Here is a 23,774-nt window from a genome sequence, read left to right on the forward strand (position 1 = left end):
GGCTTTCTGCACGCCAACCCTCCTCAAAGGCGGGTAAAAGGTGTGATAGTAATGACTCTCTATTTACTATTTTCTCGTTTGGCAGTGGTCTTCCCCAAGCATTTCACAGGGATCTGAGTGATGTCGTGAAAACTAAAGGGTGGGCAAGCTCCACTTCAAGTCTATCGCACTCGAGCGAAAGCTGATCGAGCTGACAGAGGAAGGATCAGCACCTAGATGCGGCTCCATTTTGCATCACCCGATGCTCATGGCGCGATACCGCCCGCGTTCGCTATCATACAGTAGTATCATGCAGGTGACAGACGGCGACTGGGGATAGGATGCAGCCGGTTGGATTCTCAGAACCGAGGCTACACAAGATGCCAACTCGACAGGTAAGATGAGAAAGTGCAGTGGCTAGATGAAAGCAGATTGCGGCATAGCATTAGCTGTGAAGGCTGTGCGGCAGCATCTCGGTTCGATGGCAGCATCCATGATAGTCGGCAAGCGAAAACGGCGCAATGACTCGCGACCATGCGACTGGAGCCTGAGCTGGGTCAGTCTGGGCGTAACGGGACGGCAACACGGAACAGTGCACAACAGAGCGCGGCGTCACACAGACAGCTGTCGGTCGCCATCCTTTGGCACGTTGGCATAATTCGCAGCGTCGGTGAGGCTTTCGAGAGAAGACAATTAGTGTTGCTGGAGGAAGGTTAGTACTTGAATTAGCTGGGGCGCTTGAGAATGTGGCAGTGCGCGCACAGGCCGGCCCTAAAGACGCAATTCACCTCCAGAGTACGGCCAACCCCACGCTTCCCACGCTTCCCACGCTTGACGCTTGACAGTTCGTCCACATTTTCTGCGACCACTATCATAGATGATTCTGGACGGCTACTGGATTCGGCAGGAGCTGCCGATTCCCACGTGCGCTGTCGGTCATCGTATCGAGTTGAGTAATGATCGCCCAACGTACGTCTGCTAATTGTTCGAGTATTGAACTACTTTCTGGGCAGTTTCAAGGCTTATAAGATGGGAGAATGGATACGAAAACCCATGTCCTTCTGTTGCACTTATGACAACTGCTATCTTAACATTTTTTTCTCCATCATCAGGCATTACCCTCGCGCGAGTAGTCAGACCAGCGACAGGGTATCAGTCTGGTCCACCCACTCTCGGGCCCTCTAATCCTCTGCAGCTTAGTTCTCAAGCAGCAGCATCGATAGACAAAAAGATGTTTCCCTCGCTCGGGGCCATTGCAACCTGGCTACCTCCTGGATGGGTCCCATTCGGCCAGACAATGACACCACCATTATCTCCAGCGACATCTAAACGGCTACCGGCGAACGGTTCCCCGAAGACAGTACTGAGGTCGTACCAAACCGAGGCACCATCCAGATTGTATGCCCATACTTGCTGAGGGGCGCCGGTGTATAGACCATCCGCGGTTTTTGTTATCTTAATCGCAATACCGCCAGACTTCTCATCGCGGCGCATTTGTTCCCAGTAGATACCGCCTATGCGTTTATTAGTTAGGAGCTAATTCGAAGCATGCGCTAGTACTGACCAGCCTTGATATCATGACGGGGACCGACTGAGCCGCCGACAGACCAGACGTAGATAGGCTCTGGTGAATTGTTCGAAACGACAGCGATACCAACAGCCTTGACCGAGGCCGCCAGTGCTAGGACCTGTAGGACGATCAAGCGCATGATGTGCAATTTGTCCGAAAGGAGTGTGGAGCGAACGACCTGGCTGTAACGACGGGATTCAAGCAAACGATGCCTTCACAGCCGAGCTATGGTGCATTTCGAAGATCACAATACCGCGTTTTATACTGCGCCTCAGCCGTGTCCAATGCCAATCCACAGGTATCACCGCTCAGACGCAAGTCATAATACAACATCGATTATGCGCCGACTATGCAGCTGACAAGCTCACGAACCCATGTCTGAGATGACAGATTCGAGTTGTAGTATTGCCAGACCAATCCTGAGATGCGCTGCCTGACGAACAACCTTACTCTGCAGCTCAGCAAGCAAGTATATCGTGGCTCTGTACTGCGTTCGGATATTTTCAATACTCCGATAGATTGCTCCGTTGGCGGCGTACGGCAATATGTTGGTAGAGACAATGCATCTAATATGGCTATTTACATTGACTATGCGGGCATAGATTTCACCCGCCTGTCAATAATTGCATAAGCCGCACCTCGGTTAATAGTCGCAGCATTATTGCTACACGAGGCTCATTAGACTGTACAAAAACTTCAGGCTTGTCGACTCTGGTACACAGGCCGTAGTACAATAGCCGAGTCTTCATAGAAGTCGGCAGAACACCGAACTACTACGCGAACATTCGGAGAGCACCCACTATACTCCAAAACGTTGTTGGAACTAGATCTTGGAAGAGTACTTTCTAGGATACTCTTGATAACTCCCGGGGTTCCTGCGTTCAGGTCCTGGTCACGAGTTCCCTTCTCTCTGCACTCTTTTATTGAATTTCCCATCCACTCTAACTCTTTGCTAGGAGTGTAATACACCAAGAAGATGGGCGCTTCCATGTACAGCTGTTGAATGCTCCTCGTAAGAACATGTGAATAGTCTTCCGCATATCACCATCATCATCATCACCACGTAGACTTTTGTGCCCAGGGTGGGGAGGACTCAATGGATCACCAGCTGCAAAAACAGTAGACAAGATGTTTTCTTCCGTGGCGAAATTGTGAAGTCATGCCGGTCGATACATAGATGCCTGGGAGCGTTAGCCTCTTGGCGCTGTAACCAGCCATCACGCGTTCTTTGTCCAAGTGCTCATTTAGTTCGCACTCAACAGAAGAAAAGGTATCCGTTCCGAGTCCTCAAAACACTGTCGCCTGCGTCAATTTTTGACGAACCGGCCTTCTACTTGCTCGTACGATGCCTTTCCAGATGTTCAGAGGCCAATATCTATGAAGGATGATAGCATCGAGCCCCTCATAACACTTGGCTAAGGCGACCACGACTGCCACACCAAAAACCAAGTGTTTGACGGGAAAGTCAAGGCACCAGTATTCTTACGATTCCCATTCGGTTCTCGCTGCTTTGGCCCCATAGGTGCTTGTTCGACGCACGATTTCTTGCACGTGGCAGCTATACGCGAACTCCGCTCCGCTGCTTTGCGTTAGGTTAAGAACGCCCGTGAGGCAGCTTTAAGGCCTAGCTTTGGCGTAGGCCACTCACAGCTATGTACAGCTGAGCATACGACAGCTGCACGAGGCTGAGGGCTAGATTTTGGTAGCGCGTTGTTAACCGGAGTAGTCTATCTTTATCGCTATCTGCGCGTTGTCCTACTCTCATATATCATATCTTCAACGGAAGAATTGTCCAGGTTGTCAGTCATCAACAGCTTCCAATATTCAATTCGTACCTACACGATGGCTTGTGGGGATGACGACTACGATTGTCCGACTCAGGCTCTATGGACCTTCCCAGCGCCAGGTGATGAATCTTTGATGCCTGACAAGTACCCTCAGAGATCTAGCTTCAAGGTCGAGCAATACCTCGAGACATCAGCCCATCATCCACCTACTTCTGGCTTCGGTGCAACCCCACTCTACGTCAAAGACGTTGTCGAGCTGACATGGCCTGCGGATTTTGAAGTTCCCTTTGCGTTGTATCGAAATCTTTACTGCAAACCCTGCCAGCAGAGAGTTGAGGACCACAATAGAGAGGAAGAATTTGACTGGGAGTCGTGCTGTAAGTGGATCTCACCGCGTGGTTTGCGTCGCCCAACACGTTGTTTGGTGTTTGGAATTACACGAATCTGATCATCATGCCAGACAGGAGACCAGGATCTGGTGGGATATGGTCTACCAGCTTCGACGTGATGGGCTCGGGCATGGTCAAAGTTCCAGTCAAGCTCCCTTTCACTGCGCAAGCGGATACCATGGTCTGCGCATTCGGGTTCCCTGGAACGATGTCAGGTGGCCTCTCACAAGCCTTTCCCGTCATCAACAAGACGCCACCTCCTGGCAGAGGAAGGCTCGCTTTCACGTCTGACGCTCCTCAGGGGTTGCCGTACAGGGTTGACGAGGTCAAGTCATCGAGCCTGTATTTCATCGTTGGTGGCATGGTAGTACTTGGGCTCTGCATGGTCTTCTTCGCTCGAATCTTCTGGCAAAAGAGGAAGGAAAGGAAGGCGTTGCAAGCCCTCAGGTTTGACTCTGAAAACCATGGTCCTGTAGGCGGGGCTAAGACGACAAGATACACTGACGACTTGTAAGCTGTTACATGCTCGAGGGAGTGGGTTCACAATGCGTCCAACACGCTTGAGAGGCGCAGTCCTGGTTACAACATTGACGCACAAGATGTGGAGATCCAACATCTTCTTCGACTAATACATTTTATTTGACATGCAGCTATGACCTGAGAAGACAGCAGTAACGACGAGTACGTGTAACATTGTTTTCTAGCAGTTGCCACCAGTCTAAGACACGACAGTGTCAGGTTGGATGAGAGACGAAGAAAGGCAGAAGTGGAGATGGGAAGAAGCAGACTAAAATTAGTGGTGCATGTGTGGGGATGGGCTAGCTGCGGGAGGACGGCAGGCGGAGCATCCTAATTCAGACCAGCCGGCGTCGCGAGTTGTCGTGAACATCAAACCTCGGACTCAGCAAACAACAGTCATTCCATTTCCGGGTCTCTTCTTGGCTTTCGCAGCGTTCGCAATCTTTACCTGCTTTTCCCATCCTTGGTTTTCTGTTTCTGAGCATACATCTTGTTGGTGGTGGACGCGTCGTAAAATGGCGTCCCCTATGCTGGAGAGCCGTATCGAGCCTCACAAGAAGGCGCACTTCAGCCTACACATAAGCGACCGCATAGGGAGCAGCGACGATGCTTTAGGAGATTTTAGTAGCGTCAAATGTGAGTCTTCCTTGCGATCTCCTTGTCTAGGACAGCTGGCTGATTCAACGCTTAGACAACCACAAGCCTTCGCAAACGTCGGAATCGCGCTCCACAACGCTGACATCGCCCTCGTCAACCAACCTATACAATCTCCGCATCGACGACACGAGCAATTCGGGCGACAAGGATGTCTTCACCTTCACAGGGCAGAAGTCGCAACTCAAGAAGTCGTATGTCCTCGTCTTCGATGCTTCGAACCAGCAGGCCACGCTTGAGCCTCTTTCCAGCACTTACACGTTCAATCTCGCCACCAAGAACGGCAAGGACGTCTCGTCGCAGCACGCCAAGATCTACCCCAAGAAACTCAAGGACGACGCACAGAACAAAGACGACGAGGAAGACCTGTTTGGCGAGGCAGCAGCAGACGACCAAGGAGGGGATCCTGATGCGGACAACCCTTACGACTTCAGACACTTCCTGAGCAAGGACAAGGAGAACCGGGGCGACGAATCCGAATATCGCTACGCGTCCTCGCCAGACTACAGGACAGGCACCGGCAGTGCTGTCAATACACCGCAATTTGGGGCTCGCGCAACTGCGGCTACTGCCCCCGCACCCAGGGTCACCACTGCGCCAGTGCCCAAGAAGCGCAAGACGGCGACAGCGAACCCCATGGTGAAGCCCAAGAAGGCCCAAGCCGCACCAGCCGTCCGCCTCCAACGCCCCGCCACCGATACGACGTCAAAGCCAAAAGCCAAGCCCACGGCACCGCCCGCATCCAAGATCAAATCCTCCGAAGTCATACACTCGTCTGACGAGTCCGACGGCGAAGTAGCCTCCTCACCTGCACGTCCATCGCCCCCTCCTGAACAGCGTCAACAACACCACGACGGGGAAGATGATGCAGAGGGCGAGTCAGACGATGACAGTGGTCTGGAGATTGAAGTGCCTGATGCCCGCCCGCCACGACGCAACAACGGCGCCTTGGCCTCGCTAGGCCTTGGTCAGAGTCTCGGTGCCGGCTACTTGCGTTCACCCTCAAACGGACCAATATCGCTTGCCAGCGCAGCAAACAGCGACGTCGAAGGCTCGCCAAACCCGCACACACGCAATCGCAACGCTCAAGAGGAGATTGACTTTGGTGATCTGGGTGGCGACGACGCAGAAGGCGAAGACGATGACGAGGATGATTACAATAACAGAGATATCGAGCCTATGGACATCGGCCCACCTGCGCGGCAAGAGACAACGGGCCACGATCGAAAGTCTAGCATGGCTGGTGAAGTTGCGACAGCGGATGACGACGATGAAGATGATCTCGAAGCACTGATGATGAGAGGGTTGGAGGGCGGAGACAGCAGTGAAGAGAGTGAAGAGGAGTGAGATCCTTTTCGAGTGATGAACCTGCCATTTATCTATCTGATGAACCGTCTTCCTAGCACATCGCACGTACGACCAGACATCTCATCTCAGATTGTCCTGCAGGCACCACATTCCCGCTCACGGGGCCCCAAGTCTCGTTGCTTTGCTCTGTTGGGTGTGAAGGTGGTCATTACCTCTATCACTGATGAAGACTCTGACGACGTTGGTAAAATCATTGGTTCTACCCTCTCCGGCTGCGATGCTACTTCCATTGTCTTTTTGTGTTTGTTGGTGCTCGATCTCCCGATCTTGCTGCACAAGGTTGCAACAACGACAACATTCAGGGCAAGAGAAATCCTTCTTCCACGGCTATAGCAAGGCAGGGCAGAATACTCGGCCCAGCATGTGACAAAGGATGGAGCAAAATACGCCATACACTTGGGTTATGCAGTCAGCATGAGATTCACAACAAAGTGAAAGAGTGGCTTACATTACGGCTGCAGCATGCATACTCGTTCATATCCCCTTCATTGTCCTCTCGATGTCGGTTTCTGTCATACAGCATCCATGGACAGCAGCACGAGAGGCAGCCTTCAAGAACCTACCAGTCGACGCCCATACTTTAGGGCTGACTATTGCACCTGTATTGCACGGAGTACAGCATTTGTGTCCCTCCTGAAATCAGTCTGTCATTGTGATGGTTGAGCTATCGAGCTGATGGGGGCCTGGGAGGCTGGTAGTTGAGTGAGGTATCACCATTGATGAAGAATATAAAGCTTGTATGACTCCATACTGTGCTCGAACCAGGTCGATCATTGAAGTGTCATGCGACGTTGACCTGTTGGTGCGCTTCCTTGTAGGGTCTCAGCACCAAATACGCTCGAGCAATCTTGGAGTTGATAAAGAGACTGATGGAACTTATCTGGTCACATTCTTCTACAAGTCAACACAGGATTCCCAAGGCGTTGGTGGCAGTATCGTCATCCAATGAGCTATATTGTACTTTTAAATCATGAATGATGAACCAATAATGAATAGCGCATGCTGTGTACTGAATGGACTTCGCTGGGAGCAGATATAGCTGCGCATACAAATGCCACCGATCGCGAGAACCACGCAATCTAACAGGCACAAAGGATAGTATCAATACCGTTCATCGTAGATGGAGAACGGCTTCTAGAATTAGCATTCCCCACACCGACGGTCCCTGCGCTAACGTGCCGTAGCCCGAAGCTTGTGTACGCGTCGTCCGGCATCGTCGGCCATCTCCCGCCTCCTTCTTTGAACCTCACCTAAACCAAGCATCGTATTTTCTTCTTTTCTCGTTTTCACTCAGCATATCCATGCGTCCACTCGCTCTTCTTAGCCTCTCGGCCGTGGCTGCCGCAGTCACCACGCCCCCAACTATACCGAATCATGTTGAAGTCATCGAGAGGGAGGCAGGCCGGGATTACACAGTGAAGCTGGAATGCATAGGCTGCCCGGTTCGTGCCTGGACAAGCCCCAACAAGGCGGAATGGCTGCATCCGTCTCCAAACAACTCTCTAGTGAGTATATCACATCGCATTGAGTAGGCATCGCTGACTAACCATGAATTAGTTGCTCAGGTTTGACATGAGCGAGTTCAGCGATGCGTTGCTCCTCAATGGACATCGGATCTTCCCTCTTGACCCGATGCCGCTCCACATCAACGCCATGCAGGTTCCTACCGAGACGGAGCAGGATGAGACGGATCCCGCGGACGAGGAGGATTTGGAGCTGAACAAGCACAGGAGAATGATGTTTCCGCTCCAATATCAGCATATCATCTTCCGCGCTGATGAACCCGAACACTTGTGGCTTCAATTCAATGTGACAGGCTTGCCCTGGGGAGAGACACCTGAGCCGATCAAGATGGGTCAGAAGGTCGTTCAGATATTGTTGCGCAAGGAGTATGATGAGAACTTTGAGTACGATGGGAATTTGGGCGGCAATTACATCCTCGGCATCGAAGACGTACAGATCGTCGAGGCAAAAGACAAGCTGCAGCCACCTAGAATGAAATGTGGAAAGCTGGCCATGGTGCAAACGACATTTGATCCCAGCGAATGGGACCAGTACGGTAGAGTTGGCACGTGGTCGAGGACCTGGAGCACTCTTGTTGGAAAACTACATCTTGGAAAGAATGCCCTGCTTCTTCCGCTCTTTGCATTGCTTGCGGCTAGCCTCGTCATGGTCCATCGCCTGTTTTTGCGGAGGCAGCAGGAGAATTTTGGCACAGACTCTGATGCTGAGACCGCTCTGTTGGGCCGCGATGCGCCTCCACCGTACGCAGACATCCCGGTGATCAAGATTGAAGAGTATGATTAGTTCGTTGAGTCTGGAGGCTGGAGCGCAATCAAATCAAGCGGCCCGGAGTCTTGCCCGTATCTCCGTGTTGCATTCGCCCTTTGTGCGCAAGCGGCATCTTGGCTGTATGTACAACATCAATCTCGCATATCCGCTATCTTGTTCGTTCCTGTGCACTCTTCATGCTTTTTGTTACACCGACATTCTTGCTCTGCACCCCTCGGGCGCACCCGGGTGAGAAGCAAGATTGTTTCACAGCTTGGTAGGTTTAGCCGACACATTCACCTGTTTAACCTCTATCAGGCATCGCCAGCTTGACCAGTCTTACCTTTTACTTTTTCCCTTCATTAACAAGCATGTCTGTCATCGTCGAGCAATACAACAAGGAATGGCCGCAGCAATTTGAAAATATCAAGTCAGAGTTGGAACATCACCTGCAAGGCGTCGACTACCTCTCGATCGAGCACGTGGGTAGTACTTCTGTGCCGGGACTTGTCGCTAAACCTATCATCGATGTCGACATCATAGTCACTCGCGACAATGTTCAGCCTGCTATCGACGCTCTCACCGCGAATGGAAAGTTCGATTACCTTGGAGAGCTCGGTATTGTGGATCGCCATGTCTTCAAAGACCCCAACCAGTCCTTGCGCCATAACATCTACGTGTGCGTCGACGGTGTCGCACAAACGCGCAACCACCTCAGCTTGCGAGACACGTTACGCTCCAACGATGAGTTGAGGGACGAGTATGGGTGTGTGAAGCTCGAACTCGCAGCCAAAGCAAACAACATCATCGACTATATGATCGCCAAGGGAAACGTTATTCAGAAGATCCTCAAAGCCTCTGGCGCGTTGACCAAGGAAGAACTCACAGCTATCGCCCGCGCAAACGTGAAAGGCGAGCGCTTCGGCGCCATCAAAACACCGCGTTTGCTCCTTCGCGAGTTCGTAATGAAGGACGAGGAAGGTTACTTTCTTCTCGAAGGAAACGAGCAGAATGCACGTTACCAATATTGGCCTCCACGCACACGCCAAGAAGCTCGTCAGCTCGTCCTAGAGAACATTCGTAACCATAATGATGTACCACGAACCATATACGAACTCGCCGTTGAAAATCTCGACCAGCAGTTCATCGGCCGCGTGGGCGCCAAAACGTCTCAAGCAAACTCCGACTCCCTCCCAGGAGAGGCTACTATCAAACCAGTTACCCACGCCAATCTCTGGTTCTCCTTCCTGCCTTCTATGCAAGGCCAGGGTTTCGCTACAGAGGCCATGACGGCTTTCATCGATGCCCTGAAGGATCGACTGCAGGATCAAGGGAAATTGGAAATGGAGATTGAATGTGATCCAAGGAATGAGGGAAGCTGGAAGTTAGCCGAGAGGCTAGGATTCGAAAGGCATAGCTTGACGAAAGAAAAAGAGATGGTCAAAGGGGAATGGGTGGATAGTCTGGTTATGAGGAAGGTCGTTGGAGACGTGTAAGTGTTCCCAGTGTTGGTATGTGTATGGAAAAAAAAAGATGCTAACCTGTAACAGGGCATTTGCATCGAAACATGTGAGAAGGGGCAGTAAAGTCAGCAGTAGCATGCGCTTGAATGCGACTGAACTGTTTGAGAGTTGTCATTAACGGACTGCCGAAAGCTTATTGCATATCGCTCATAGTACAACTTCTCGGCCTCGTTTACTCCTCTTACTTTATCTATAGCTGACCTTCCATACGATATGAGACTCTAGACGAATGTTGGTTCAAAGTTCCTGCTCGATGCTTCTTGCCCTAGCTACTTCCTTCGATCATGCCTTAGGTTATGAGCAGCTTCAATGTGAGCTGGATCTAAGGACACTTTTGAGATGTCAGGATTGATAGTATTGTCGAACGAGCAAAATATATTCATGTATCAAGAGAGTGTGTTGAGTTACAAGACCAAAAGAAAGGCAATATGTACTACGAAACAATCTCCACCACGAGGCGAACTAAATCAACTCTCTATCCATGATGTCCGCAATCACTTCAATCCAACGTCAGGTCCTACCAGCCTCTCTCGGGCATTCGTGTTTCACTCTAATGATCATTTAGATCGAACCCACAGTGCTGATGTCGATCAGCGTAATTGGCTCGATATCATTTGGCGTAGGTGCTGCCGTATCCTCATCACCAGTTGCCGTAGTAGTTGGAAGAACCGTACTGATATCAATCAATGAAATGGGCGCTAGGTTATCGTTGGTCTCCGTTGGCGTAGCCCCTTCACTGGGAAGCGTGATCAATGTGATTGGGGCAAGGTCATTGCTGGTTGTCACTGTTGCGCTCGCGTCTGTGGTAGCAGTGTTTGGAAACGTTCCGTTGGTTGTTGGGAAGGCGGTGATGGTTACAGTGAACGTTGTTGTTATGGTGATGGTGCGGGTGCCGGAGCCGTGGGTCCAAGACTTCGTTCCCCAGTGTGCGTCGCGCTTCAAGACGTTGGGTGTGAGGCGCTCGAGCGGTGCAACGAGGGCAAGGGTATATGGGATCAGAGGAAAGAAGAGGAGAGATTTCATGGTGATAGTAGAGAAAATGCGCATCTGAATAGAGGCTGGAATGATGTGAGGTGAGGCAACGTAACAAGACCGTTAAGACAAGATATATAGCCCTACGGACCTTCATGCCATACATAAGATCGAAGCTGGATGCCAAAGAGGTGTGTGTCTTGACGCGTACGCCCGCAGTCATCTTCCGCATCGATAAAGCCACAGAAGACGCCTGTCCTTTGCGCGCCTCGCTGACGCCTTCCACTACCCAAAGCAGATCCCAGTACAAGTGTTCAGTAACATCCGTTGACTGCCCACAGGAGTATGTGTCCCTAAGCCACGCCATTAGAGTGTAGCCTTGCGTCGAAAGTTGAGCGATACACTCAAACGATGCGAAGGCCTCCTTACCTCTCTGATAGACTTGTCCGATACTTGCTATAAACGACACAAACATCTTTCCGCCGACATTAACAGACTTTCTGAAATCTTTTCCAACGGTGCTACGGTCTCCTGCGACGTACGTGTTTCTTCGACTCGCTATCATCCCATGCAGTCGCCAGGGCTACGTACGCTGGGCGGGCATCGGACTTCGCGTGCACCAGCATCTATGCGCGCACTCATGGCCCACGAATTCAGACCTGCGAAGGGCCACCTAACGGAATTTTGGCGAAGTCCGTACTCTGCACAACAGAACCTTTGCTGACACAGAGAGTCCAAGCTTGTCAGCAGACAAATGATGAGTTCCTACGTTACTGAAGAGACTTCGCAACACGACCTGGCCATCAGCACTTGATGTGCCCCCATGTGAAATTCCAAAATCCACTGAGCGATGCAGGTTAGTGCGTACGCATATCACTGGGGAAAAAAGGAGTGTAATTCGTTGTAGTATGCGACAAGCGGTCGACGTTCAACATATCGTGACGCTGGCGCGTGGCTGGGTTCGGGCAACTCTGCCCCACTTAGCTGGTGGCTAGTGGCTCACTGCGCACATGAGGTCATCAACCCCTTCAATCCACTCTCCACCATCTTGAGTTCTACCTTGACCTTCGAACCACGGCGAACGAGAACCAATGGCGACATGATTCGAATGGCCTCACAGGTTTGCACGCATGAGTGCCGTTCGCGAAGCTACATCGTGACGCCTACGCACACGATGAGACACTGTGTCTCGTCTTCACTCTCTACGAGTAACGTTAGCCCATTTGCATACACCAAGGGGTCGTTACCTAGCTCTCTACTACTCTCTTGATGCGCCAACGGGTTGCAACTCACCTTAATTCCATAATAACCTGTGTAGCTCGAATTGGTTTGCAGAGCCAGTCGTACGGCGCATTCAGTCGATGGTATGAAGCGCCATTGGCCACGGACCAGATCTCTCCTCACATGGTCTTGATCACCTGCTTCTTTGAAACTTGTCTGTGCAGGTTATGGCCATGACATTGGTTAACCTAAAAATCTTGGGCTGTAGGATCTATTTGCATATGCACACAGGGTGCATCTGTCATCGTTGGCGTACTGCAAGTGCGTTGGATTGTACTAGGGCGACAAAGATGGCCGCGAAGCGCAGCTAAGACAGCGTGAACAGCGTCTCGGAAGGGAACGTCAAGAGCTGCAACAGCGACAACGAGAGTTTGACGTTTTATCCGAACAGGCTCGACAATTGACACATTGTTGCAAGCAGCTTTGCCAAGAGATATGAGCGCAAGGTGTCGTCAGGATTTTGACAGCGATGTGCTGATCGCATTCGTAGGAATCCTGGCACGTGGGACATTTGGGATCGGATACATTGGATACGTCAGACGCTGACGACACTGTATATCGTACGATATTAGCTGGAGAAGGCATGCGGAGTGTTGGTCTGAGAGCTATGACACGTTCACCCGTGTCGAGCATTTTGTAGACCTTGAAGGCTCAGTGGGAAACGGCTCCATGACCCACCAGCCAATAGTAAAGATCCGTGGGTAGACCCAAGTGAAGGTTGACTGGCGACATCAGGTTAAAGTACCATTGCAGTATGCCGAGAGGCACCAGAGATCAAAGAATCATTCCCGAAATCCAGATGTTCGTGATTTGGGCGACTGCCAGATGCATTTGTGGTGGCTGAATCTGGTATGGTGAGATAAAGTTCGTGATTGGATAGAAGACAACCATACAGATCACGTTTTCTGTAGCTGGGTAGACCGCTTCGGTTACTGTCGCCATTTGGGATTGCTTTGTTGATGAGACATCTGGGGCTAATCATCGGATTTGAGACGAATCAAAGTTGACAAACTCTATATGAGTTATGTGATAGGTCTGCTGGGGGTTCTTTTTGAGAACTGTTTGTTATGAAGTGCGCGTGGTTGACGTGCTTTGTACAACTGCTATTGTACACCAGAAAAGGGCAGGGGAACGGGAATTGAGGCTCCTGCTCGGTCTTCGTCGCGGGGAAGGTTGCGCTATGGGGAGCGCCCACCCGATAACGGACGAAGATCCATGGCACTATTCACTCAAACGGCAAGGCTGCCAGATGTGGGCAAGACACTAGGAGTGACTATACGGGGGGATTATCAGCGAAGAATAGCTTGGAAAAGACAAGGAAAGAGAGCTTGCATCAAATCACGCATATGCGTTTCAGTGTGCTACCTCATCATCCCCAAGAATTATGAGTCCGGATAGAGACGAGACCTGCGAAGTGAGCTGATTAGCTGTAGGACTCGGAGTTTCTTATTCTCCTTACAACTCTATCGTTCAAATGGTTGCAATGAAGTTAATAGAAACAAACGCTAGAATCAGAGCGGCGATGCGTGACTGCTATGACTCACTTTGCGAGACATCATGTTGCACGGTCGCTGTGCTCTGGCAGCGTACATGATGTTGGAGACCGACGCTTTCCAAGCTAGGACGAACTGGTCTAGTCCCATCGCTTGCATTCTATCCCTGCAGGCACAATGTCGATCGCATTCAACTTTTGGCGTCTGTTTAGGTGAGTCCAGGCAAAGCACGTCGACATCACAGAACACGTTTGGCAACTACTACAATCATTCCCTGGAAGAATTCAGTTGTTCACTTCTCAAAATGGCGGATTCGACGGCCGACCCGAACGTTATGCCTACCACACAGCCGGAATCATCAAACTCCACAGCATCGCCACAAACACGCAATGCACAGCCAGAGTCTACTTCGTCGTCGTCATCAGCACCTCCTCAGGCATGTGCACAATGCGGAAAGTCCTCAGATTCGCTTAAGCAGTGCATCAAGTGCCATAGTGTAACGTATTGCAACAAAGACTGCCAAAAAGCGCACTTCAAGGCGCACAAGAAAGCGTGTCCCATCCTTGCGCAAGAGTATGTAAAGTTGCATGAGCCGAAAATGGCGTCAAAATCTAGCGCAAGTGCGGCTGGGGGGAGAGAAAGGGGATTGCAGAAGTGGCAGGTACGTTGTTCCATGTTACATTTCCATGTTTATGTGGATGCTAATGTGGATAGTTTGATACTTGAGTCTACGTGAACGCAGTGGTGGCGTAGTGATTAAAGAGAGAAGTGTATGGGTGGAAGAAGAGCTGAGCCAGTGAGGAGTGAAGGATGGGATATCTGAGAACAAGTCAAAGCAAGCAAATCTACCAAAATATATCGCGGGCAGTTGTAATACGGGTGCAAACAGCTTGGCATGGTGTTTACGCTTCTTCGGCCAACTCTTCTATGCAGGCAGGCGATGAACAAGGTTACTCGCTGGACGGACCTCGTGAGCAATGTCTTGCAGCTGATGCCTGAGTGGATCGGTCGCGCATTTGATGGCGAGCTTTTACGTTTGTAAACTATGGCTAGGATTAAACCCTGAATTCAGTAGCGGCAAGACGGAAATGTGCGTAAACGGAAGATCCCGTGACGAGTAGCATAGCGCTGATCATTAACCCAAGACGCATCCAGCTGAAAAGAAGTTTTCCAACGCTGTCAGTCAAAACTGCGCTCGCTAAGCAGAGTTGAGAGACATCTCGATGGAAGCCTAGACTCGCATGGCCCTTGTCCTTGTAGGGCCAAGCGTGTCGCGGCAGCTGAGTGTGGCTGTTCTGTATGACTGCGGGTAGATAGCCCTGAAGGCTTGTCAGACCATGCGCAGGGAAAGCCAAGGGAGTAGGGACACGTGCTGTAAGCTCGCACCAAAATGCTGATGAGGGATAATGGCTTGTGGGACTGCTTGGAAGTCTCTTCAGTCTGTCAACTAGTTGGGCAAAGACAAAGACAGGCTACATGCGTATAGCGCAGCGACAGTGCAGCAGTCAAGAAGGTAAGCGCCGTACTCGTGTACACTGGCTCCCCACGGGAGGTGTGCGTTCAATTCGTATCGAACAGCTTCAGGACTAGCCGGCCTTATTATGCAGCAAGAAGTCGACCCACCGAACAGTCGGTGGAAATAATCAAACAATGACACCACCAAGACCGATGGACGGGTTTGACGGTGATTGAGCCAAAAAGGCCATGTATGCAGGGAGTACCAGGTGCGGTCAGGCCATTCTGCTGGTGTGAAGTGTTTGTGGCCGAGGTCTAGATCTCTGCTCACAAGACCCTGGCCTCCAAAACACGCTAGTATCAACTGCAGCGAACATCGGGTATTCACTCCGCGAACCCAACCTAGCCCACCTAGCCCACTGACTGTGTTGGCCTGGTCTGCTGCTGTTGCTTTCAGGTATTGGAGCCAGCAACGGTCCTCCCCAGGCCTCCATTCACTCGTTTACCGTCAGCCCCTTCTACCTGTCAGTATTTCCACGCGGCCGTTACTGCCGCGGCGCTACCGCGTTTGTACCTGGACGCCAGATCTTTCAGCCACGTCTCCGTGCGTCTGTTCATCCCACTTACCCAACATAGCGTGATTGTGCGCGTTACCGGCAAACATCTTGGACTTTGTTGGCCACGATGACGGACCCCCAGTCTCCTTCACATTTCATACAGCAATTCCACGCTGAGACTGCCCCTCCTCAGTTTCAGCAACCCTCCCACGAAGCGCTTCAGCCCAACTCCATCCCACCCACGCCGGATGGAGGCATAGATGCGGGTCCCTGCTCCGACATAGCGGTCCCCAACGACATCTCTTCGTTTCTCGACGCTTCTCTGCCGCAGCCTTTCCCGCTGCCTTCCGTCTTACCCCAGCCTCTTAGAACTCCCACCATCGAGGACCGACCGTATCTTGATCTGACCCTCAACCTTCCTCACAGTAACTTTTCGCTTCCCACATCCACGGTCCTTAGAAGCACGCACAATTTGCGTCTACCCTCGTTTGATGTCCTGGGCATTGCTGCGCCCCACCCTGATCGTATTCCGCCTCAAATACATCAATCTTTCTCTCCACTAGGCGCTGGTCCTCTCTCAAAGCCAGAGGATCCTCTCCATGCACTCAGCCCACCACTCGACTTCTTTAGCCACGCCAACAGGGCCAGCCATACCCCCGTTACCAGTCCCAAGGCAGCTAGAGCCCGCGCTGGATATCTTGTGTCCACTCACACGCCTCCCTCGGATACGGAGCCGGGGACGATCAGTTGGGGATCCTTTGTGAACGTACGGACAGTTGGATTGGGTTCGCCTCCGAATTCTGAGCCGGGCGTGTCGCCAAACCTCCACACCACTGCTAGTGCGACAGCTCCCCCTCAAGCGCCTATTGTCGTACCAACTCTCGACGAGTTCAGCGACGCGCTTAGAATGGCAGCGTGGATAGAGGAGGCCAAACGCACCATCAGTGAGTACTTCTGGCAACCGGGTAATGCGTAGTTTTGTGTACTGAGCAGCTTAGTATCCGAATCTGGATGCCTGAACTTGGAGTCAGTCAAGATATTGTCTCACGCGCTCCCTTGCCCATCGACATCAGGCCATATTTTCGGTCAGATAATCGCCTCAATTCACGACAGATCGTCAACACAAACGTCATGGATCAACGTATTCCACGCGCTTCCCGGCCGCTACACACTGATGGACCTACCCAAGTCTCCACCATCTACCCCTGGTCCTGCTGTTGGAGGAGACTCGTACTTTACCAGCAAAGTTTTTGACAGCGCGGTCGCTATTCCTGACTATCAACTCGATTCGAAACTCCTGCCTCCATCGCCTCGACCCGTTGTGCCACCTGGAAGCATTAATGTCTCAATTGTAGAGCGATACATTCCACCTACCAACACGAATGAGTTTGCTGAGATGTTCACGTTTCGGGGTCGATCTTTGTTGTACGATCGCCTAATTGAGTTGTCTAGTGACGATGGCGTTCTTCTCTTCATCTACCCGACGAAAACAGGCGCGAGAACCTTCATGCAGCAGTACCTTGGACCCATTCTTGACCCACTTTTGCGAACCGTGACGGTAGTTCACGATCTCCACTCTGAGCTAGGGAGGAGTCTAGGTCAAATGAGTTCAGTCAACTATCTGGACGAATATGGCCACCTGGAAGCGCAAGTTCGGAAATACTGCGAAGCAATGGGCGAAAGACATGCGAATCTCGATAAAAGAGCAAAATATGAGGTCATTCATGCGGCGAAGGAACAGATCCTATTACAACGATCGGCATGGGCGGACGATTGGTGGATCAAACAAGAGAAGCCTCGTGTGCGGGAGGTTATCACCAAGTACTTCAGCAAGTCGAAAAAGCTCCCAAGTTCCGAGATGAGTGCCGCGACCCTGATTCAGGCTGTCTTGGAGGGGGTATCGGAGCGAGACTACCACGACGGTGAGCCCAGCAAAGGCGTAGAAGTTGGTGTCTTTATGGTAAAAAAGACAAGGGTTACTGTTGTGAGGACACAGAGAGAATCATGACAAAGAAGTATCCCAGTGAGAAGGAATGAATACTGGGCGTGAGTCAACGATGTCACGGGTGTACGAAGATCATGATCTCGGGTTGCGATGATCTCAAATTTCGCATAACATTGCGTGGCGTTAGCGGCATCGGTTGAGACCTGTCTGGAACAGCACAAAAGGAAACGAGTGATATAGTAATAATACCCAGTAACGACGTCCAATTAATATCTATTGTGTATAGTAGGTCATAACTTCAGCCCTTTGCTGCCACAACGGCAAGTTTACCCTCGCTCTGCCAAGCCGCTAGCGCGAAAAACTGCCCTTGGCTCACCTTTCGGGTCTCACTCTGGCTCCAACACTATGTAGACGTGACTCTAGTACCTGGCAGTAGACACTGCCACCGAACGTTAAGACACATTTTTTCTCTCGAGAACTTACTCGAAAAGTACGACCACTCATTACAGGTACGCGCTTCTGTTACGCGTTTTCACGGCTCTAGCCTCTTTGGTCAGTCGAGGGTGAAGCTCAAGATCTGAAGAGATCATGAACAGCTTTACAATGATCACTTACGCACTTCCTTCGATTTCCCTGTTGTCCCAAAGCTCTCAAAGTGACCAAGCAACATACGTGCAGGAAGGTTGTCTGACTTGGATATACTAGCAGCGTACGCACCCAAGGTATATCCGCCACACGAGTCAATCGCGTAATCACTAGTCCTGTCACCTTTAGTTTGGGAGGCTGCGCAAGCGCTGCGTGATTGCTGACATGCATGTAAGTTCAAAAGTTGTGGCTTATGTTTCATTTTCTTGACTCTACGTTCCAATCATACAACAATCGTATTGTACTCGCATCTGGCCCTTTACAATCCACAGGGGAAAAAAACCATCTCACAAACTCTATAAATCCTTCTTGCATCATCCGTGTATCTTGTACTAATACATCTGCTAGATCAAAACCCCCCAATCCGCCCTCCTCTCCAACCATGAAGTCCTCCTGCACCTCCGACAAGAAGATGCAGAATACACGGGCGCCGACGAAACGGGTCGGAAACGCAAGAAGCCATCTGGTTTAAACCACATGTTACGAGACGTGGGTACCTTATGATCTGAACCATAGTGCCGTTTGAGACTGACAGCCGCTAGGGACTCGCCTACCTTCAAACTCCAGACTACACGACTTCATCACTCGCTGATCAACATCCCAACCGGCCCATGACGTTGTACCGAGGACCAAACAGTCTGTTCCGCGCATTGGCGCCAAAGTACCGATTGAACAAGGCAGAGTATCTTCAGATGTACAATTTGAGGCCCACTACGCAAGTCATGCTCGAGTTGGTCATCGAAGAGGTATGTTTTATCACTGACTATTCTCTTTCATGCTGATGATGGCTGACGCTCAAACAGGCGGGTACACGTTTCACTGAGGATGAACTACACGACATTTTAGCCATCATTCAGCAAGTCTTTGATGAGGAAGAAGGCAATATTCCTGCTGGAGTGGAGAACATGGAGATGCCGAAGATTGCGAACAAATTGTTGGGTGCCAACAAGAAGAGGAGAAAGGCTAAGCGTAAGGCTTGAACTTGGTGCTGATGTACGATGGATGGAGGTAGGAGGAAGGGATGAATAGATGGACAAAGGGTTTGGTGACACCAGCATAGAAGAACCACTCACTGCCTTGACTGCGAGAGGAAAGTCACAACTACATGACACGTTCGATGGACACTAGACTGCGACAGACCGTCATACAAATACACAAAGCACGATTGAAGTTTATAAACATGTGATCGTATGCTACCAACTGGCGGGTATCCATCCACCGCATCCCCATCATGCAACGTAAAAGGACTTGGAAAGGTAAAACTACAGAAGCCCGAACCCTGATGCGCCACTCGCCTGAACATAGCAAGCTCAAACCCATACAACGCCGTACCCTCTTTTGTAAGAACATGGCTACAGATACATAAGTCTCCGTGGGGTCGCGACGCATCTAGTCCTTGCTCTTCTTCTTTTTCTTCTTCTCTACCTTCTCGTCGCCATCATCGGCTTTCCGCTTCTTGCTGTCCTTGATCTCCTTTCCAGCCTTCTTTGCCTCCTTGGCAGCCTTCTTCGCTTCCTTGGCCTCGCGCTTTGCGGCTCGCTCTGCTTTTCGTGCCTTCTTGGCCTCCTTCTCAGCCTTCTTCGCTGCTTTGTCACCCTTTGCGGCAGGCTTGTCTTCAGATCCAGAGTCTGATGAATCCTCAGCGCCGTCGGCGTCTGCCATCTCTTCGTCACTGTCAACCTCTTGTACCAGCTTCTTGGGTGTACCGTTGGTCTTGGCAGACTTTGACTGCTTAGGGGCAGGCGCGTCAGCAGCTGGCTCATCGCCAGTGAGACCGTCAGCGTCTGGGTTGTACTTTCGTGCTTCCTTGACCTCCCACTTCTTCTGTCCAAGTGTTGTCTGGTTTGCGTTTCCGGCAGGAATGCTCTTGAGCGGCTTGCCCTCAAGGGCGCGCAGTCTCCTCTCGATGGTGAGGCGCGCATCACGACCAAGTTGGGACTTCTCCTCTTCGGTAGGCTCCTTGGATGTGTCCTCGGATGAGACACCCCAAGTGCTGAGGGCGTCGACGCGGAGACCCAAGGCGGACTTGGCAGCGAGCATACGAGCGATCTTGCCCTTGTTCTTTCCAGTAGCCTGGCCAATAAGGGATGCGTGGTAGATAAGCTGGTAACATTAGTATAGGCAAAATACATGAGAGAGGTGAGATACATACACCGTACTTGGGTGTGTCGTGCTTGGTCTTCAGGGCACGGAAGAGGGCCTTCTCAGCACCGAGAATCTGGATGGTAGAACCAGGCGACTTGGCGAGGTTCATGAGCGATCCGGCGTGGGCGATGAGGCGCGCACCAACAAGCTCGCCAACAAGAGCTGTCAGGTTAGGAGCGAGGGCCTGCATACGGTTGGACAGGTAGCTGCCAAGGTTTTGACGGTGCTCGGTGAGGTCAACAACCTGCTCGGCAAGAGCAGAAGTCGCCTCCAGATCTTCTTCTGTGATCTCAGTACCCATAGAGATCTCTGCAGCCGCCTTGACAGCCGCCTCAATCTCCTCGGGCAGGATCTCAGAGAGGTCGGTCTCACGCGCATTGGTTCGGAAACCCATCTTAAGAACAACACGGGAGAAGGCAAGGTTGTCATTGAGAACTGTCGCATTGGTCAATAATGTGGTCGCGGAGTGGTGGACGTCTGAAGGGCAGAAACTTACTCTTGGCGAGCTCTGGGAAGTGCCAGCCGTACCATTCCTTGACACGCATGGCGTAGGTGTTCAGCTGCTTGTCGAGCACATCGAGAGAAGCGATTGACTGGATAATCATGGTGTCGACCTTGTCGGGCGAGAAGCGCAACTTGTGTCTCGACAGGGAGTGGGCAAGACCAAGTCTGGTCGCGGCTTCCTCAGAGGGAAGGAGGTCGGGAAGGAGCGAGGTCAAGTTTTCGCGGATGGCACGGAATACATCTTGAGTGGAAGAGTCTGATACAGTCTTGAGAGAGAGACCCGGGAGTTGCGCAATCGAGTTGGAGAGCTTGGGGTCGGCGACGGCCACTTGAGACATATTAGCTTCCACGTTCTCTTCGCGATGTCGAAATGTTCGTACAGGTAGCTTTGGTCTCATCCTTCAGGTCCTCCAAAAGGGACGACAGCATGGGCGTAACTTTTCCATCGTGGAGCGCGGCCGCCTGCTCGAGAGCGTCGACAGCGCTTCCAAACTTGGCGAACTTCTTCAGCTTAAGCTGCTCGACGAGGCTCGAGGAATCTTTGCTCTCTGCGCCCAAGAGCTTCTTGTCCTTTGACTTGAGCAGGACATAGCCCGCCGAAGTTTCGGAGAGGATGAAAAGACCCATTTTGCGAGTCTTCGGTCGTGGGATAGGTCCAATGGCGATCGCGAAACGCAACTACCCTCCGTGGTGAATTTGGACGTGGTGTGGGAAGTCGCGATGGGAGTTGTCGCAAGCTCGAACAGTGCGGAATCCCAGCTCGAACTTTTTCCTGAGCTCGGGCCAGCAAGCTAGCGCTAACCCGGAAACGCATAAGCTCCGTTTCTGGCAGCTAGTCACCAACGCCAGGCACATGCAAGCGAAAGCGACTCTGGGCCATTGAGCTTGTGACGAGGGCAATGAACTAGGCAGTTCCAACATGTCCTCTGGCGGCGAGCGAAAAGTCTCGGGCTCCCTGAACCGCAGCACCAGGGGCACCACTCCACGCCTTGCTGATCTTGGAGAGTCACCACGAACACCGCTCCTACGAACCATCTCATCCACCTTCGGCTCGCCCGGTGGCTCCTTCCGCACCGAAGACGAGTATGTCGTCATAGAAGTCGGCTCGCGATTTGTACGCTGCGGCTTTCCTGGCGAAAGTGCCCCGCGATGCACCCTCCCGTTTGGGCCCGACGACCAGCGCAGGGTGGGCGACTACAGGCAGTGGGATCCCGAATATGCTCAGAGGAGAAGAAAGCAGAAGCGGCGTCAGGACTGGGGACAGGAACATGAGCTCTACCGTATGGACTTGAGCAAGGTCGATTTGGGACTGGTCGAAGACAAGTTCGAACGAGCCATGAGAGAGGCATACGGCAAATACTTTTTGTTGGACACAAAGCCACGTCGGGTTCTGCTTGCAATGCCGCCCCGTATGCCGCATGCACTCATGTCGACGGTCCTCGATGTGCTGTTTACAAGCTTCCAGGCACCGAGCATCACCCTCATGTCCACTCCGGTACTATCGACAGTGGCTGCAGGACTACGATCCGCCTTGGTCGTGGACATTGGATGGGCCGAGACACTTGTCACTGCGGTATACGAGTATCGTGAGGTGTCAGAGAGACGCAGTGTCCGAGCAGGCAAGCTATTGAGCGAGGAGATGGCGAAGCTACTAAACACCGAGCTCGACGACGCTGAGCCTAGCGCTACCCAGGCAGACGTATCCTTCGAAGAAGCAGAGGAAGTCCTCACGCGCGTCGGATGGTGCAAGCCCGTCCCCAAATCAAACCGAAGAACCGTTTACTTTCCCGCACGAGAAGCGCCTGTCCTAGAGGAGTTCGAAGACGCCGTCGAATCACCGCCGCCTACCGTTACCATACCCTTCCCAAAACACACACCACCTACCGAACTCACAATCTCCTTCGCATCACTAGCCAAACCCACCGAGAACGCTCTATTCTCACCGGAGTTAGCCATACACGAGTTCGACGATGAAGACCTCCCACTGCATCACCTCATATACCGCGCCCTTGTCCAGCTTTCCATAGACGTCCGCCGACTATGCATGTCGCGCATCGTAATAACAGGCGGCGTATCAAACCTACCCGGCCTCAAAACGCGCATACTGAAAGAGTTGGATGCTCTGGTACAACTCAAGGGTTGGGATCCAGTGAAGAGCTATGGGAAAGCAAGCGCACGTCGCGAGGAGAAGCTGCGAAACCAAAGGGAGGATGTGGAGATGCGCCGACAAGAGGGCGAAGATATGTTCCCGTCATCGCTCGATACAAATGCGCCGCCTGCCCAAATACCCGCAGCTCTCCAATCGCCTCAAGAAGATCCTATAGATACCAAATTCGACCAGATGGCGATACGTCACGGTCCACCGCCTGCTAGCTTGGTTGGTGGCACCATCAGAGGGGTGAATACATTGGGCCCCTGGGCAGGTGCGAGTTTGATAGCACAGCAGCGCATCAAGGGTATCGTCGAAGTGGAGCGCGAGAAGTATCTCAAAGATGGTTTGCAAGGCGCGACCCGGGAAAAAGACGTCTCTGTCATTGCGCAGAGGCAGAGCATGGGCCCTGGACTGTCTAGCAAAGGTGGCGAGAGGGCTAGCTGGACTCTGGGTGTGTGGGCATAGGACGTGATCCTGCTGCTGTGCTGTGCATATCGTTTCTTCTCTCTTGATACCCCGTGAACTCTGTCGCTTTAGCACGTCTTCGATACCCATATTTTCGGAT

The 23,774-nt window shown here is 51.8% G+C and overlaps 10 protein-coding genes across 10 annotated transcripts; 7 read left to right on the plus strand and 3 right to left on the minus strand.

Annotated features, from left to right (window-relative positions):
- Positions 1-513: 513 nt before the first annotated feature.
- On the plus strand, positions 514-856 carry ALTATR162_LOCUS3785 (uncharacterized protein; the record flags this gene model as incomplete). The annotated part of the gene is made up of 3 exons (XM_043311393.1): positions 514-691; positions 733-774; positions 825-856. 3 exons carry the CDS (start codon positions 514-516, stop codon positions 854-856), a joined length of 252 nt encoding a protein of 83 aa, XP_043167328.1.
- A 326-nt stretch (positions 857-1,182) lies between these two features.
- On the minus strand, positions 1,183-1,688 carry ALTATR162_LOCUS3786 (uncharacterized protein; the record flags this gene model as incomplete). The annotated part of the gene is made up of 2 exons (XM_043311394.1): positions 1,183-1,493; positions 1,544-1,688. The coding sequence occupies 2 exons, from the start codon at positions 1,686-1,688 to the stop codon at positions 1,183-1,185; spliced, it is 456 nt and encodes a 151-aa protein (XP_043167329.1).
- Positions 1,689-3,391: 1,703 nt separating this feature from the next.
- On the plus strand, positions 3,392-4,239 carry ALTATR162_LOCUS3787 (uncharacterized protein; the record flags this gene model as incomplete). Its single annotated transcript, XM_043311395.1, has 2 exons — positions 3,392-3,713; positions 3,797-4,239. 2 exons carry the CDS (start codon positions 3,392-3,394, stop codon positions 4,237-4,239), a joined length of 765 nt encoding a protein of 254 aa, XP_043167330.1.
- A 532-nt stretch (positions 4,240-4,771) lies between these two features.
- Positions 4,772-6,245, plus strand: ALTATR162_LOCUS3788 (uncharacterized protein; the record flags this gene model as incomplete). The annotated part of the gene is made up of 2 exons (XM_043311396.1): positions 4,772-4,880; positions 4,936-6,245. 2 exons carry the CDS (start codon positions 4,772-4,774, stop codon positions 6,243-6,245), a joined length of 1,419 nt encoding a protein of 472 aa, XP_043167331.1.
- A 1,322-nt stretch (positions 6,246-7,567) lies between these two features.
- ALTATR162_LOCUS3789 (uncharacterized protein) lies at positions 7,568-8,573 on the plus strand (the record flags this gene model as incomplete). The annotated part of the gene is made up of 2 exons (XM_043311397.1): positions 7,568-7,771; positions 7,824-8,573. The coding sequence occupies 2 exons, from the start codon at positions 7,568-7,570 to the stop codon at positions 8,571-8,573; spliced, it is 954 nt and encodes a 317-aa protein (XP_043167332.1).
- A 335-nt stretch (positions 8,574-8,908) lies between these two features.
- On the plus strand, positions 8,909-10,033 carry ALTATR162_LOCUS3790 (uncharacterized protein; the record flags this gene model as incomplete). The annotated part of the gene is made up of 1 exon (XM_043311398.1): positions 8,909-10,033. One exon carries the CDS (start codon positions 8,909-8,911, stop codon positions 10,031-10,033), a length of 1,125 nt encoding a protein of 374 aa, XP_043167333.1.
- Positions 10,034-10,621: 588 nt separating this feature from the next.
- On the minus strand, positions 10,622-11,083 carry ALTATR162_LOCUS3791 (uncharacterized protein; the record flags this gene model as incomplete). Its single annotated transcript, XM_043311399.1, has 1 exon — positions 10,622-11,083. The coding sequence occupies one exon, from the start codon at positions 11,081-11,083 to the stop codon at positions 10,622-10,624; it is 462 nt and encodes a 153-aa protein (XP_043167334.1).
- Positions 11,084-15,945: 4,862 nt separating this feature from the next.
- Positions 15,946-19,388, plus strand: ALTATR162_LOCUS3792 (uncharacterized protein; the record flags this gene model as incomplete). The annotated part of the gene is made up of 5 exons (XM_043311400.1): positions 15,946-16,762; positions 16,817-17,778; positions 18,757-18,897; positions 18,951-19,154; positions 19,212-19,388. 5 exons carry the CDS (start codon positions 15,946-15,948, stop codon positions 19,386-19,388), a joined length of 2,301 nt encoding a protein of 766 aa, XP_043167335.1.
- A 409-nt stretch (positions 19,389-19,797) lies between these two features.
- On the minus strand, positions 19,798-21,684 carry ALTATR162_LOCUS3793 (uncharacterized protein; the record flags this gene model as incomplete). Its single annotated transcript, XM_043311401.1, has 4 exons — positions 19,798-20,511; positions 20,561-20,988; positions 21,050-21,385; positions 21,438-21,684. 4 exons carry the CDS (start codon positions 21,682-21,684, stop codon positions 19,798-19,800), a joined length of 1,725 nt encoding a protein of 574 aa, XP_043167336.1.
- Positions 21,685-21,976: 292 nt separating this feature from the next.
- On the plus strand, positions 21,977-23,674 carry ALTATR162_LOCUS3794 (uncharacterized protein; the record flags this gene model as incomplete). Its single annotated transcript, XM_043311402.1, has 1 exon — positions 21,977-23,674. One exon carries the CDS (start codon positions 21,977-21,979, stop codon positions 23,672-23,674), a length of 1,698 nt encoding a protein of 565 aa, XP_043167337.1.
- Positions 23,675-23,774: the final 100 nt, after the last annotated feature.

The sequence above is a fragment of the Alternaria atra genome (genome assembly GCF_907166805.1).
Source record: "Alternaria atra isolate CS162 genome assembly, contig: 23, whole genome shotgun sequence".
Taxonomy (NCBI): domain Eukaryota; kingdom Fungi; phylum Ascomycota; class Dothideomycetes; order Pleosporales; family Pleosporaceae; genus Alternaria; species Alternaria atra.